This window comes from Drosophila gunungcola, chromosome 3R, assembly GCF_025200985.1.
Source record: "Drosophila gunungcola strain Sukarami chromosome 3R, Dgunungcola_SK_2, whole genome shotgun sequence".
Classification (NCBI taxonomy): domain Eukaryota; kingdom Metazoa; phylum Arthropoda; class Insecta; order Diptera; family Drosophilidae; genus Drosophila; species Drosophila gunungcola.
This window is the reverse complement of record NC_069139.1, coordinates 1131128-1146534: the sequence shown is the minus strand read 5'-3', so window position 1 is coordinate 1146534 and position 15407 is coordinate 1131128. Positions and strand designations below refer to the sequence as shown.

General features: G+C 42.3%; 4 protein-coding genes across 6 annotated transcripts; 2 read left to right on the top strand and 2 right to left on the bottom strand.

Annotated features, from left to right (window-relative positions):
* Positions 1-286: 286 nt before the first annotated feature.
* On the bottom strand, positions 287-1697 carry LOC128252655 (uncharacterized). The gene is made up of 2 exons (XM_052980553.1): positions 1402-1697; positions 287-1333 (listed from the first exon to the last, which is right to left on the bottom strand). Exons 1-2 carry the CDS (start codon positions 1563-1565, stop codon positions 751-753), a joined length of 747 nt encoding a protein of 248 aa, XP_052836513.1. The 5' UTR covers positions 1566-1697; the 3' UTR covers positions 287-750.
* Positions 1698-1803: 106 nt separating this feature from the next.
* Positions 1804-11818, top strand: LOC128252653 (bifunctional methylenetetrahydrofolate dehydrogenase/cyclohydrolase, mitochondrial). 3 transcript variants are annotated; one of them, XM_052980551.1, is made up of 3 exons: positions 1804-1975; positions 10146-10933; positions 11537-11818. In XM_052980551.1, the coding sequence occupies exons 1-3, from the start codon at positions 1962-1964 to the stop codon at positions 11662-11664; spliced, it is 930 nt and encodes a 309-aa protein (XP_052836511.1). In that variant the 5' UTR covers positions 1804-1961; the 3' UTR covers positions 11665-11818. The 3 variants fall into 3 exon arrangements, with proteins under 3 accessions (XP_052836511.1, XP_052836512.1, XP_052836510.1); XM_052980552.1 differs by lacking the exon at positions 1804-1975 and adding an exon at positions 2939-3291; XM_052980550.1 differs by lacking the exon at positions 1804-1975 and adding an exon at positions 3394-3945.
* Positions 4312-8694, top strand: LOC128252651 (nuclear factor NF-kappa-B p110 subunit). The gene is made up of 2 exons (XM_052980548.1): positions 4312-5940; positions 6534-8694. The coding sequence occupies exons 1-2, from the start codon at positions 5056-5058 to the stop codon at positions 8571-8573; spliced, it is 2925 nt and encodes a 974-aa protein (XP_052836508.1). The 5' UTR covers positions 4312-5055; the 3' UTR covers positions 8574-8694.
* Positions 11819-11984: 166 nt separating the features above from the next.
* On the bottom strand, positions 11985-15199 carry LOC128252652 (parafibromin). The gene is made up of 5 exons (XM_052980549.1): positions 14875-15199; positions 13661-14819; positions 12912-13074; positions 12704-12845; positions 11985-12363 (listed from the first exon to the last, which is right to left on the bottom strand). Exons 1-5 carry the CDS (start codon positions 15003-15005, stop codon positions 12327-12329), a joined length of 1632 nt encoding a protein of 543 aa, XP_052836509.1. The 5' UTR covers positions 15006-15199; the 3' UTR covers positions 11985-12326.
* Between the last annotated feature and the right edge of the window lie 208 nt (positions 15200-15407).

Genomic DNA, 15407 nt, shown 5'->3' with positions numbered 1-15407 from the left:
TTCAATCTCCAACCTTTTTCAGTAAGACAGCCGCTGTCAAAAATACCAAATGGATAGAGACATAGTATTACTGTTAGATGTTAACAGTTTGTTTGATTCCGCTTACATTTAAAAACTTTTATGAAAATACGTTTTAAACAAATCGTTGAACGTCTTAAATATTTTTAACTTAAAGCTTTAAAATATATCATTTTCATTTGAATTCCTTTGAAGGATTTAGTTTCATACAAAATCCTTGGAAATAAAATCCCCACCCTGGCAACTATTTTTTTTGGAACATATAGGTTTTTTTAATAAAAAGCCTTCATTCTTTAATTTCATAGCAAGCAAGTATATATTGGTGCCAGGTAAAACTACCTATTAGCAAGTTAATACACAAAATAAAATATTATCACTTATTGTTAATATTGTAGATTCAGCTTTTCTGACTTGGTAAACTCCATCTATCCCCTCTTCTCAAAACATTTCAATACACTTTAATCCGTTTACAAATTGAAATAAAAAGTAATAACAAATTAGTTTTTTCTTAGCGGCAGATTTTCACGTCTGCAGTTGGCCCTCTTGCTGTTATTAACGAACATTCCAGTCGGCCAAATCGGGTTTGATCACATACATCTATCTATTTTCAATAGTAATACAAAATAAGGAGAGGGAGTATTCTTGCATGCTATCAATTTTGTGTTCTTACAAATACGGACATGCAATTCTACATTTTTATGCTTATGCTTTAGGTTTATATATGGCTATGGGCTACAGGTCCTCGTCCATGTGCTCCTGCTCAGACTTGTTAAGGTTCACACTGCACGTGTTGTTGTTCTCAAAGAACTCCAGATCGTCGTCATAGTCGTCCAGTTCCTGGACAGCTGGCGGAGCTCCAACCATGGGCGGTGCCATAATTTGAGGTTGGGCCACAATCTTGGGACCATTGGGCATTGGGATCTGTAGCGGTGATGGTTGCCAGGGCACCAAGGCGGTGCAGGGACGTGGTATGGCTTTCATTAGCCATTCGGGAGGGATCACTGGGGGTGCTGCTCCGGGACCCGATCCCGGCGATCCCTTTAGGCCATCGCAGATCACAATGCGATTGGCGTTGCGCAGCTTTTGCTCCAGTTCCATGGCCGCCATTTGGTAGGCGGGATTGGGATGATGATGGGTCTTGCCGGTGCTGGTGGACGGTATGTCATCCGTGGCCAGTCCGCCGGTAACGCTGCTCGCCACGCTGTTGTTGTTGCTGCCGCCGACGGCGGAGGAGGCCACATTGATCTTCGGATCCAACGACAGTCCGCTGAAGTGCTGAGTAATCCGCTCCTCGGTTATAAGCATTTTGGGAGGTCTAAAATGTGAGCGCAGTAACCAGATTATTATTACGAATATTTCTTTTTAGGGGGATATAGCACTCACAGTACTGCCGTCGCCTGCTGCTCCGATTTACGCTTGTGCTGCCACTTTACCAGGTCGTTCTCCGCATTGAAGTTGCTGCTGCAGCTCCCGAACCCGAACTCCATGATTCCGCCCGGTGGGGGCGCATTGAAGGGGAAGGACTTTCGCTTGGTCTGGGGCTTCATCGCCAGTTTGTGGGCATCGGGGATGCAAATGCAAGGGATTGTGTGTAAATTGCAATGGTATATCGTGATTCTGCGACTTGTTTTCCTTTTCTTCAGTGTGGCCAGGCAGCGTGCGCCAAGAAATACCGAAAAAATGCGCCGCCACTGGTATTAACCTCGATTCCACTAAAAAATCCACTGTATTTTCGTGCATAAAAAGGGCGGCAGACCGCTGCTTTTAAATATTCAAACGCGACAAGTCTTAAAGCAAGTGCATAAATAACAAATCGTTAACAAAAATATATATATTTAAAAACATTTCACAATCTTAAAAGTATATCAGTGCAAAGCATTCGCTCCAATTAAAAAGTTATACCAATATAAATTGATTACAAGAAATATTACAACTCCCTGAAAATGAGATTCACAAGGTGAGTTTGAGTTTGAGTAAAAAACATATTTAATAAATATCGCTACTGCCTATTAATACAAGTAGCTGAAGCTGCTAAATATATAAATATAAAAAAAAAATGTTATTGAGAAAATTAATAAAAGCAAAGCAATATTGAAATGTGGATTGCATACGATTTAATATTAACATTAAACCCTACTAAATAAATAAAATTGAAAAATTATGGATAATGTATATCCTTCTAACTTTTTTTCTAAGTTTAAAAGTTCACGTGTAAGAAAATTCATTTTTCGAAATTTGCCATAAATTTCAGCCATATTTTAAATAGCTAGGACAACATTTCTAAAACATATTTTAAGTTAAGCAAACACAAATTTTCAACGGAAAGTTCTAATAACGCAAGATTTTATTTTGCTCCATATAGAAACCAATTCAATAACATTTTGTAGTAAAAAATTCCACTCTTAAATAAATGGTGCTACTTGTGATTCAACGCTCCCATTGGGCATTCACAGCCACTCGCACTTTCCTTGGCTTATCGGCGATCTCTTTTCGAAAATAACATGTTTTTCAACCCAAAACAGGCGCAATCTTCGTCCGCGAATAACATTTTTAATGACGCTTGCATTGTTTTTCCTCCGACTAAAAACAGAGATCGCCAGTTACCAGGCGATCGAGCATCAGTTCTATAACTCATGGCATAGACGGTCAGTTGGTTGCATATAAAGGCTTATCAGTGGGAGACGATGGGTTATGGAGTATATGTGGCCCCCTGGGGAGCAATTTGACGTCATCGGCTAAAGGAACCTCATGTCATCTTTCAATCTCCGAGTGCAGTAATCGGAAATCAGATTTCGTCATCCGTCTCGTGAAAAAAAAAACTGTTGGAAAATAACTCGTGTCGCAGATTGACTCAACAAATATTCGAAAGAGGCTTTCAATAGGCAAGATCCTAAGCCGATAATATAAATTATAAAAACGTTTGTTCGAAAGGGCTAATGAAATTTGTATATTTTTTCACCATAAGGTGAAATTTAAAAATTTACCGATATTCGTAACGGTTAAAATACCGATTTTCTTGATCTTGGCTTCTTGATGTATACTTTTTCCGGTAACTGTTTATAAGCTTCCTCGCGATACAGCTGAAATTTCTAAGTCGCGCTCTCTCGCTCACGCAAAAGCTTTTATCCAAAAAAAACTACGAAGAATCCGTGGGTTTGGGAGCAACACGTGCGGGGACTTAAAAAAGATCGGTTCTATACAGTCGATTAGTATCCGGCAAACAGTGCAGTTCGAATTTTCCAGCAGGGAAAATTCCAAGAGAGACAAGGAAAGGTAAACACATGTGAAAAATAGTCTAAATTAAACCGAAGAAAATCAAAATTTTCCACTAAAGAACTTTTAATAGGCATTCTGTAGACACGTTTATTTCTAATCAAGTCACAAAAACGAGTTTTCCTCGATCTTAAAAAAATAGCTGATTATAGCACAATTTTGATGGCCTGTCTATTAGTAATTCTAGCCCTAGACAGAAGCTTCAAAAGTCAGGACCCCGATTTGTTTATGTTTTTCGTTGCTAATTTATTATCAAAATAAACAAAACGACGATTGATAAGCTGAGACATACACAGGCACACACACACACACACACACAGATACCTGGGCATGGCAACAAGAGGAAGAGGAATAGAACAACGCGAAGTGAAAGGGGTCAAGTTCGAAAAAGTGCAACGAAGTTAAAAATATATTAATTTATACAAATTGCAGCCTAGCAACAGGTCGGCTTTATCTGTATCTGTGTGTGTGTCCAGTGGCAAAGGAAATTAAATCGCAATACAGCGCATGCCTCGTTTTTCTATTATTCCGCACAAGTGTTTTTTGGATAAAGCAGTTCTGTGTTGATAAAAATTTTTCCATAATGCTGCGAAGATCTTTAGGATCTATTGCAAATGTAGTTTCCCGGAATTATTCCGGCAAGTCATTCTCCAGGTGCGTACATACGTTTATAAAAAAGTAAATTCAACCCGTTCGGAAATTAAACGTGATATAAAAGTAAACGAAAGAAAAACAAAGCGTGCGTTGGAGATGCGTGCGTGACTTAAATATGTTTTGCAAAATACCCCTATTTTGATTTACCCAATAACTTTATTCCTGTCGTGATTTACTAGATTTAAGAATCCCACATAATTATTTTAAAAATTTGCTCAGTTTATTTTCGTTATTTATATATTTTGTATTTTATTCGTAAAAAATATTACTATTCCAATAGATTCTGCAACAAAAGTTGTTTTAAGCATAAGCAGAGTTTATTTTTAACAAAACCTACCAAGAAAAATATATTATTTTTGTGCTTTTAAGAATAAAAAGTCACGAAGGATTTAAATAAAAACTTCATCACGCGCTCACCTTTAGATCTCAAAACAGCTGATTGGGGCGTTGCCACCCAATCCAATTTCGGTGACAACTCTGGCAAGTCGCTTTTCTTATGAATTATACACTTGTGTGCGTGGGGTGTGTTGAATTAAGGTATTCAAATTAATTACGTGAATAGTACTTGCCGTGTGAAAAGCTGTCCCGAAAGCTCGCCGCGGACAGCTTAAACCTGTTATCAGCTCGTGAGCGTTTTGCTGGCGAGCGTTATTACTTGATTTCGTGCAGGGCCTGCGCTCATTTTCGTTCCAGCAGTGGCGCATTAAAGTTAGCGATCCGCTGCGCTGCCATTCCATATATGTACATATGTGTTACATATGAATATGTATCGGAGCATGCCAGAATTACTATCTGTGTGCGCGAATATAGAGTGTGATTTCGCTGTGTAAACAAGAACCGCGAATATATATTCTCCATATAGTATAGCAGGCAAAAAAATCACACGGATTGTCGCGCCTAAAAAACCCGTGAGTCATCGCGACGTGGCCGCAGCAGATAATTTCCCATTCGCCGCGACATCGGGGAAGTACCCAAAAACGAATAGTCGATCGGAGCAGCGCGCTTCGATCATTAGTGTTTCGCTCGGCAAAGTCAGCGGTTCAGTTTTTGGAATTATAACGACGCAATAAACAGGAAATATATTGGCTTGATAGAGAAACAACGACGATCATGAATCAATACTACGATTTGGACAAGGGCAAAAATGTGCTTTTCATGAACGATGCATCCAGCACAAGTGGCTACAGTAGTGGCAACTCCCCCACCTCCACCACCCAATCCTTGTCGCCCGCCCACTCCCCCGAAACGATGGCCCTTCAAACGGATTTTGCCAATCTCAACTTGCCAGCCGGCAACTCACCACAGCCGCTGGCGCTGCCAAACTCACCATACCAGCATCAGCTGTTGAGCCAACAATTGGACGCCAGCAATTTGATAAATTCCGCTGGAGTTGCGAATGCCCAAGGGTTTGGCAACATGTACATGGATCATCAGTACTATGTGCCCGCTGCAGTGCCTCCCGCTCCTGGCGGCCAGCTCTTTGGATACCACCAAAACGGACTGGCGGCTGGCGGCGATAGCAAACACGTGCCGCAGCTGAGAATCGTGGAGCAACCGGTGGAGAAGTTCCGGTTTCGCTACAAGAGCGAAATGCATGGAACACATGGATCCCTGAACGGGGCCAACTCCAAAAGGACGCCCAAAACCTTCCCGGAGGTCACCCTTTATAACTACGACGGACCCGCTGTCATCCGTTGCAGCCTGTTCCAAACCAATCTGGACAGCCCCCATTCCCATCAGTTGGTGGTGCGCAAGGACGAACGGGATGTCTGTGATCCCCACGATCTGCACGTGTCCAAGGATCGGGGCTATGTGGCCCAGTTCATCAACATGGGCATCATACACACCGCCAAGAAGTACATCTTCGAGGAGCTCTGCAAGAAGAAGCAGGATCGCCTGGTCTTCCAGATGAACCGTCGCGAGTTGTCCACCAAACAGATGCAGGAGCTGCACCAGGAGACGGAGCGTGAGGCCAAGGATATGAATCTTAACCAGGTGGGTTCTTCTTCAAAACGAGCTGAGTTTCTCACTTAAGTGAGTGGAATATAAAGTTTGGCGCTTTCCCAATGAGAGTTTAGCTTACTGTCTGAATATCTTAGCATTCGTTACTCACTTGTTAAACTGCTTACTTAAGTCTGTTTAATTTATTCAGGTACTAGTTTTATTTGCCACTTATTTAACTTTTTAGTACAATAATTGATAACTTGTTGTTGGTTACATGTTCATTTATTAGTAACGTAAAAAATAAGTAATTATTCATAAATTGAACCAACTTGGGAATACAAATATAATAATAACCTTACCGAAAACAGAGATCCTAAAAAACAGTTTAGTAATTTACAATACATTTGAAACCTTTTGAAACGCTTTTGTCGAGTAGTCTGGTACATAGTTGATTAATTAATTATAATTTATACATAAATCAACAATTTTAAAACGTTTCTTTACTAAGAATACTTAGAATTACTTAGAAATTGCGCCAACTTAGCAAGACAAACATTATTCACTCACTGAAAAGAAAGAAACTAACTTGGTTACCTTACTTACTCCAATTATCAGTTTATTAACCAATCTCCCGCCATTTTTAGGTGCGTCTCTGCTTCGAGGCCTTCAAGATCGAGGACAACGGCACATGGGTTCCCATTGCTCCGCCCGTGTACAGTAATGCGATCAACAACCGGAAGTCGGCGCAAACCGGAGACCTGAAAATCGTGCGGCTGAGCAAGCCCACGGGCGGAGTAATGGGCAACGATGAGCTTATATTGCTGGTGGAGAAGGTCAGCAAGAAGAACATTAAGGTGCGATTCTTCGAGGAGGACGAGGATGGCGAGACCGTGTGGGAGGCCTTTGCCAAGTTCCGGGAATCGGATGTCCACCACCAGTATGCCATTGTGTGCCAGACGCCTCCGTACAAAGACAAGGATGTGGACCGCGAGGTGGGCGTTTCCATTGAACTGATACGTCCCTCCGACGACGAGCGATCCTATCCGTCGCTGCCCTTCCGCTACAAGCCGCGCGATGCGATCGTGTCGAGGAAACGCCGACGCACCTGCTCCTCGGCCAACAGCAGCAGTTCCGGCAATCCTAGCTCCAATAATTCCCAGGATCTTCCCAAAATATTGGCCTTGGCGCAGCCACCCAATGGATTGCCAAACTTTTCGCACCACGATCAGACAATCAGTCAGGAGTTTGGTCGCGAAATGCATCTGAATGATTTGATCAACTCGGAAAACTTCCGCAAGCTTATAGAGCACAACTCAGATGAGCTGGAGAAGATCTGCAATCTGGACATGGGCGAGCTGCAGGCGGATGGCCACGGGCGTTCCGAAGTGATGCCGTCGTCGTCGTCGGGTCGAAGCCTCACCCTTCAGTACCTGAGTGCTATATTCAAGATCTTCGAACAACGAACAACGATGGGGGCCGAGACCTCGCGCCGCCGAGTCGAAGAACTATTCACAGATCACGCTTTGAAGAACGTCAACAATGATACGTTGCTGCACGAGGTGATTAGCTACAAAAAGGACAACCTGAAGTTGGCCATCAGGACGATACAGGTGATGAATCACTTTAAATTGAGCGAGCTGGCCAGTAGTGCTTTGAATGCGGATGGAGACAGTGCGTTGCATGTGGCCTGTCAGCACGATCGACCGCACTACATACGTCCCTTGATGGGCCTAGAGGTTAGCCCCAATCAGCAGAATCACGCGGGCAACACGCCCCTGCATTTGGCCGTCAAGGAGGAGCACATAAACTGCGTGGAGAGCTTCCTGAAGGGACAGCCCACCATGATGCAATTGGATCTCTCGCTGAAGAACGACGATGGGCTCACGCCATTGCATATGGCCATCCGGCAGAACCGGTACGATGTGGCCAAGAAACTGATCAGTCATGACCGGAGTTCGATTAGCGTGGCCAACACAATGGACGGAAACAATGCCCTGCACATGGCTGTGCTCGAGCAAAGTGTGGAGCTACTCGTGCTCATTTTGGATGCTCAGAATCAAAACCTCACCGACATTCTGCAGGCCCGAAATGCCGCAGGTTATACGCCACTGGAGTTGGCCAGGCACAAGGCAAACGAGCGGGTGGTTCAGCTGCTGGAGAAGGTGTATCCGGAAAAGAGTGATGGATGCGCCATGACCTGGATTCCGCGAAAGGTCAAGGAGGAGATAGACTCATCCTCGGACGAGAGCAGCGACGCTGGGCAGCTTGAGATCAAGTCCGAGGAGATGGAAATCAAAACAGAAGACGAGGATCCCGAGGAATTGGACTTGAGCAGCGGTCGACGAGAACGGGAATCAGTGGCGGCGACCAGTGAAGATGCCGAAATGGAGCCTGTTCCGCGGCACAAACTGCAGCTGCTGCTCAGGAACAAATCGCTGTACGACGAACTCAGTGCGCTGCTCAATGAACCACTGGGACGTGGGCCAGATCCCAGTCTGGCCAAATGGAAGCAGGTGGCCCGCCAAGCCAATCTGGAGCAGTTCATCTTTCTCTGGCTGAATGCCGATGGTCTATTAGATCACATCCTGGAAAACGGCGCCAGTGAGGAGTTTGCAGCATTTGCCCGCGCCCTTGAGACAATCGATGCAAAGGCCTACGCACTTCTAGATCGAGATTTACATTAGGTCTTAGGTTACTCCTCTTCCTTCCATGTACATCCCAAACGCAATCCCCTCTCAAAACAGAAACAACTTGATTTTGTATTGAACATGTTGATCAATAAAGTACCTTAGTTTTATAACTATACATTATTCTTAAAATTGCGCCACTGATTTATGGCTAAATATTTGTTTTAAATTTCGTGGAATTTTATAATGTTACATTTCGTTGAAACTAGTACCAACACACAGAATAAAACACACAAATATGTAGGTATTTTTATCTTCTTAAAAACAAAATTAACAATTTTACATATGGTTTTTTCTGTGTGTCATTATATTAGCGGTTCTATTTTATTGAATTTGAAAATTATAATACTTTTATACTCAAAAACAAAATTTAACTTTAAATGTATACAAAATGACCTACATTTTAAAAAGGTTGGCCTAACAAGTGACAAAGTTAGCTAAAATGTCCTATAATTAAGGTAATTATTTCCAAAATATAGATAATTTGAATAATTTAAGGTAATTTAGCCATTTGAGTGTTTTTCGAGTGCGTGTTAAATTGTTTCCCAGAATGGATGAGGTCATGAATATATATGCTTTTCTCTTAACCGATAATAATATACAACGCACCCATCGAAAAGTACATTCTGAGAACGGGGAATCACTAGGAAAATTTGTTCATTCCCGCCCGCACTTCTCTTTTGGTAAACAAGTGGGTGAATCACACGATACACATACATATGCGATCTGGGGGAACTACTGCAGCGCAACCGCATTGACAGGCGGGGATTTTCGCAGCCGGGCCTTATCTCTTGGCGACATTCTCTTTTTATGACCTTGCTGACTAGATTCGGGAGTATCGTAAAAAATACATTTTCGACAAAATAATATTTGTAGAGATATATGTATGATGTAGTTCTTAAAATACTATATACCTTTGTACACTGTTCTTTAGATAAGGTTTCTCACCAAAGACATTTAAAAAAATTTACTATTTTGGATTCCGAAACTGTTTTATATCATACGACTTGACGTTTTATAAAGTAATACATACATAGGTTTATAAGGTTGTAATCTATAGAAATTTAAAAGCTCACTTTTTAGGGACTTAAATATACATTGAATTGACTTTCAAACATTTTTTTAAAATTAAATACCTATTTAAACCATTTTGTATCTTGCAACAAATGAAGTTTATTATATCTGTGTAACTATTCCTCGTGTGTAATTATGCCTTTGATGATTCTGTAAACGTTAAAAACTTACTTTTAAGGGACATAATTAATTAGGCGCTACACATTTTTAAATTGTTTTTATAATATTTTTAATTTTTGTAGGGATAATATTAAGGTTTAAAGACAACAAACTTATTAATTACGCTGCTATATATGTATTTATAACCTACTTTTATTTTCAATAAAATCCTGATAATCTTTTAAGAACATCTCTAAAAACAAGTTTAATACAATTAAATATGCACTTTATATATGTATATACCATTTTCATTTTAATTTTAACTATGTATTTCAAACGACATATATTTAATATCTGAATACCAAATAATATGTTTTCGTTTGGTTTCTATTCCAGCAACATGGCTCAAATCATCGATGGCAAAAGCATCGCCGCAAACACCCGCCGCCAGCTGGCCAGCGAGCTGAAGGAGTTAGTGGCCGCTGGCCATCCGGTGCCCCATCTCACGGCCGTGATTGTGGGCAAGGATCCGGCCAGCGAGAAGTACGTGCAGAACAAGATGACCGCCTGCCGTGAGGTGGGAATCTCCAGTGAGACAAAGGTGTTGCCCGAGTCCACCACGCAGGAGGAGCTCCTCCAGGTGATTGCCGAGCTGAACCAGGATCAGCGGGTTACGGGTGTGCTGGTGCAACTGCCAGTGCCGGAGCACATCAACGAACGCACCATCTGCAATGCAGTGGACGTGAACAAGGATGTGGATGGCTTCAACGAGCTGAATATCGGCAGATTGGCCCTGGACATGGATGGCATTGTTCCGGCCACACCATTGGGCGTCAAGCTATTGCTGGAGCACCTCAACATCGAAACCCGTGGACGCAATGCCGTGGTGGTTGGTCGCTCCAAGAACGTCAGTTTGCCAATGGCCATCCTGCTGCACGCGGATGGAAAGTATGCCACCCAGGCTCTGGACGCCACGGTGACCATCTGCCACAGGTACACGCCGCCCAAGGAGCTGGCTCGCTACTGCCGCCAGGCTGACATCATTGTGGTGGCCGTGGGCAAGCCCGGTCTAATCACCAAGGACATGGTCAAGCCCGGAGCCTGTGTCATCGACGTGGGCATCAATCGCATCAAGGACGAGAAGACCGGCAAATTCAAGTTGGTCGGAGATGTGGATTTCGAAGGTGAGTGTACTTACTTGTTCTCAAATATGAATTAAAGGAAGTATAACTATCTAATAATACGTCCTTAATTTAAAGTCAAAACACACAAAATTAACAAAGATATTACATTAAATTAACTTAAAACCTTTATCACGTTTTTCGCGAAATCGCATTTATGGGTGATCAAATAACTTGCAAACTAATAAGACAAACCTTCTAAAATTTGAGAGGATTACTTGGTTGTCTTTTTGTTCCGATAAATATGGATTTTTTTTAAATAAACAAAATAGCGACAAATAGACAATAGATTAAGCTACTTAGCTCTATAGATTAAGAAACAATTTTTGGTTTATAGTATACAGTTCACTTAAATTTTGGTCAGCGCAAAACAGAATTTAGAGATTTTTTTAAACAAATTTATACAGTATTTTTTGATAAAAAAAATTATTGAAATGTATTTAACATTCATAATTTCTTTTGGATACTATATTAATCGCTTAAAACAGTTTAGCAGTTTTCATAAAAAAAAAATATTAAAAAAAGCTGCAACTGGCGGTATAACCGTATTTTTTTGTAAACTTGTAAGATAAATCTCTAATCCTCTTATCCTTTATATTTTTTCAGAAGTACGCCAGGTCGCAGGACACATCACACCAGTGCCTGGCGGCGTTGGTCCCATGACGGTGGCCATGCTAATGCACAACACCCTGAAGGCGGCAAAGAAACAGTTCTGCGAACGCAAGTCCTCCTGAAGATGTCCTTGTCAAATCTTCGCTGGCCGAGAAATAGTATTTTTATTTAATCCGCTAACCTATAGAGTAGTTCTACTGACAAAACGCTAAACATAACGATTGTACGCTACACATACAATTATTTCGCAATATAAACAAAGATAATGGAATCTAACTTCGATTAAGTTGGTTTTATGGCTTTGGTGGGAGCATGAAATGGGGTAAGCAACCTTATCGTCGGAAAAATTTAAAAGTTATTCTCTAATTTCCACTCTTTCCATTGTTCAAATAGCTTAAGTAGAATTGCAGCCAAATAAATGCCAATTATGTCAACCTCATGGTTTCATAACCGAAACAAAATGGCTTGTAACTTTTTATTATCACTAAGAATACAAATTACTTGGTTTCGGATCCGTTTGTTTTATAGTTTACATTGTACAAGTCGAACAACAAACTGTTTAGCTTATCCTCTAACTGCACGCGGGTCTATTACTGCAGGCTAAATGGGGAACTTGGACGGGCCAGATGACCCACATACGGGTTGGTCTTCGGTCTTCATTGCGTATAAGATGTAGATCGCATAGAATAATGGTAACTAATTCGGAGTGGTTTTGTGAGACTGTGCAGGTGTCATCATTGCAATAAAGATTCTTCAGCAGAAGGTTAAAAGGATACGGTAAAGGTTAAAACCGCAAATCGGGCTTGTACTTGGCCATATATCTGAAAAATTATAGAAACATTTAAAACGATTAAAAAAGCGGATCAAAACTGTATTTCAAAAAGGCAAATTAAATATGGTATGTACCCATTGAATTTTTTACCTAAAAATAAATTTGATCCTGTGTATTGGGTTTCATATAAAATATATTCAATGTCTGCTTTGCAATAATAGCTTGCATACAAATTTAGATTAACTTCTTTGCTGATTAATTCCATAAAATGGATCGAATTTGTTTTTAAAAAATCTTAACCGATTACATGAATTCATAACCAACAAACATTTGTTACAAGTTTAATGTAGATCTTATATGTAAGCACTTAATAGTACTAAGGCACTCACTTGTCCAAAGTTTCCCAGAATTTGCTAAGCACAGCCCGATCCAGATGCCGCTTGTTTTGCGAGAGTCGCAGCAGTGTCACAGACCAGCGCTCCACATTGGAGTCCAATTTCAGTTCGCTAAAGCACAAGTGAAAGGCGCAAACTGCCGTGGGGTATACAATGAAACTAAATAAATAAATCACTCAAGCGGGGCAACATGGATACTGACTCTTTGAGAATATCTCGACGGGATTGCCGTCCCAGGGCCAGCCCTTGAACTGCCACTGTGGTCCCATTACGAAGACGGCCACCACCCGCTGCCAATCCTGTTGCGAGAGCTTGATGGGATTATCTATCACCCGGTAAGACACAGTCTGATTGTTCCGTTTGCGCTATGGAGAAATATGGAAGACAAATAAGTTATATTTTTCTCTTTGAACTTTAGGACAACTTAAAACGTGTAATTATTCTCCTAAAAAATCAATTAAGCTAGTACAAATTAAAATAATATTACTATATTAATAAAAAGAAAGAATATAGTTTTGTGTAAAGACTGAAGAACAACATCTTTCTGCTTGGATTTAAAAAAAATTATATTTTCAATTGTTCTAGTTTTAGTATAATTTTAAACTCAAACAGGAGAACACCTGATGAAGAGATCTCTATTTTGCGTTAACTTTAAATCCGATTTTACAAGATATAGTTTCAATTATACTTTAATGTAAAATCAATTGCAAAACTAGAATCACACCTGATGGGAGGTGCTGTTGTGGTCTTTGAATCTATAACAACGCAAATACAAATACCAATGTATTATTATAGTAATGAAAAATGAAATATACATTTTTATGGAAATACTGAAGAACAACACATGATTCTAACAAAATTATACCTTAACGTGAAACCCACTACAAAGCCAGTAGCAAACCTGATGGTACACTAAAGGGCAGTCCATCCTAATGATTTGCAAAAACGCACCTGTAGCAGCACTTCGCTCTCGCGTTGGCAGCCCTGCAGCTTTTTCTCGGCAGTGGACATGAAGCGCAGCTCCTGCAGAATGTCCTTGACGTTGAGCATGGTGATGAGGCTTGTGTTGGCAGACGGTATGATGATGATAGGAGTTCGGGAGGGTCGCTTCGATGGCCCATTGGAGGAAGGAAGCTGGCGGGCCTGTGCCGTGGGCAGCAGCTCCTTGGGACGACCGGCAATTGGTCCGGGGATTCCCGAATTCGGTGCTGCACCCGGCACAACCAGATTGTTTGCCTGCGCTTTGCGCTGTGCCAGTGAGCCCTCCGTCACGGATTTCAGCGACATGCCGTGGTACGTGCCCAGCGTGTCGATCTTGAAGCCCTCGGTCTCCTCCTTCTGACGATTGAAACGCTCCTGATCGTAACGATTGTACTGCGACAGCTGCGGCTGTGGCTTGGCTATTCTCGCCGGCTCCGGCATCTTGATGGGATTGGGAGCCTGGGGGCGATTGCGTCCCTCCTCGCGCGCCTTGATGCCCTGCAGCATGGCGAAGATGTTCTTGGCAAAGATTTTGCCCGTGCTTTGCAGAATGGAGGTGCGCGTGCGCCACTGCCGCTCGCGGCTAATGATGTCCTTGGTGGAGTCCACATCGTAGTCGAGGATGGCCCGCAAATCCGTGCCCATGGTCTCATCGTTGTCCGTTCGCTTGATGGTCGTACGCTTGTTGGCCAAACGCTTGGCCTTGATGGCCGCGATCTTCTCCACGGACATCGTTTCGGACAACGACTTGATGTTGTCCATGTTGACGGCGGTCTCCTTCTGATTGACATCCCAGCGGGCGGCCAGCTGCTCGCGCACCTTCTGCACCTGGGTCTCCTCGAAGCGGGCCTTCTTGGCAGCCACCTCCACGCTGGAGGGTTCGCCTTCGGCCGCCCGCTTCACCTGGGTGGGAATCTCCAGGGGCGCACTCTTGTCAATGCTGGCACAGGTCGGGGTCTCGCCATTGAGGTAAGCCAGGAGTTCCTTACGATCCGGACGATTCACGGCGGGTATATCCTCGGCGGCACACTGGCGCACATACACCGAGTGCTGCAGCATCACATTCTTGAGCAGGTACAGCAGGCACTCCAGCGTGTAGTACTCACGTGGAGCGCCCTTCTTCCCGGAGCTGGAATGGATTTATTAATATTGCAGTCCATATACCATATGCTTCATATACTCACCCATATTTGAGATAGTTGGTCTTCACGCTTTTCGGCCAGGAGAATTCGCCAAAGATTATCTGACTGTCGCGCTCGACAATCTCCTTTTTGTTTATGTTGTACTGCCGCAGCAGACTCAGCGGATCCGCCATCTTCCTGCCGGTTTGCTATGTGTCCTTGGGCGGCGGGCGTGGGTTGTGGGTGGGGCACCGATCGGCCCGCTGCTGCTGCGCACTTTGTTACCCGCAAAAGCTAAATAAACACGATCGAATCTCGCTTTTTATGGCATATTTTTCGCGTAGTTTTTTTGGCAGAGGTTGCGTGGAGTGTGACCGTAGGTGAGGTGAGCGATAATACTGAAGAGTGGTAGAAAAAATACTGTAGCAAGCACAGCTGAAAAATCTTTCGTTTAAAGTCCCATTTTTTTTGGTCCCATGATTTGCCAAAATAATATGTTCTCATTGAATTTTTCAACTTTTTCAAATTGAAAATTATTAGAACTAATCTTAAAAAAATAAAACTAAGTTCAGATGATTGGTTTTTGATTTTTTTTT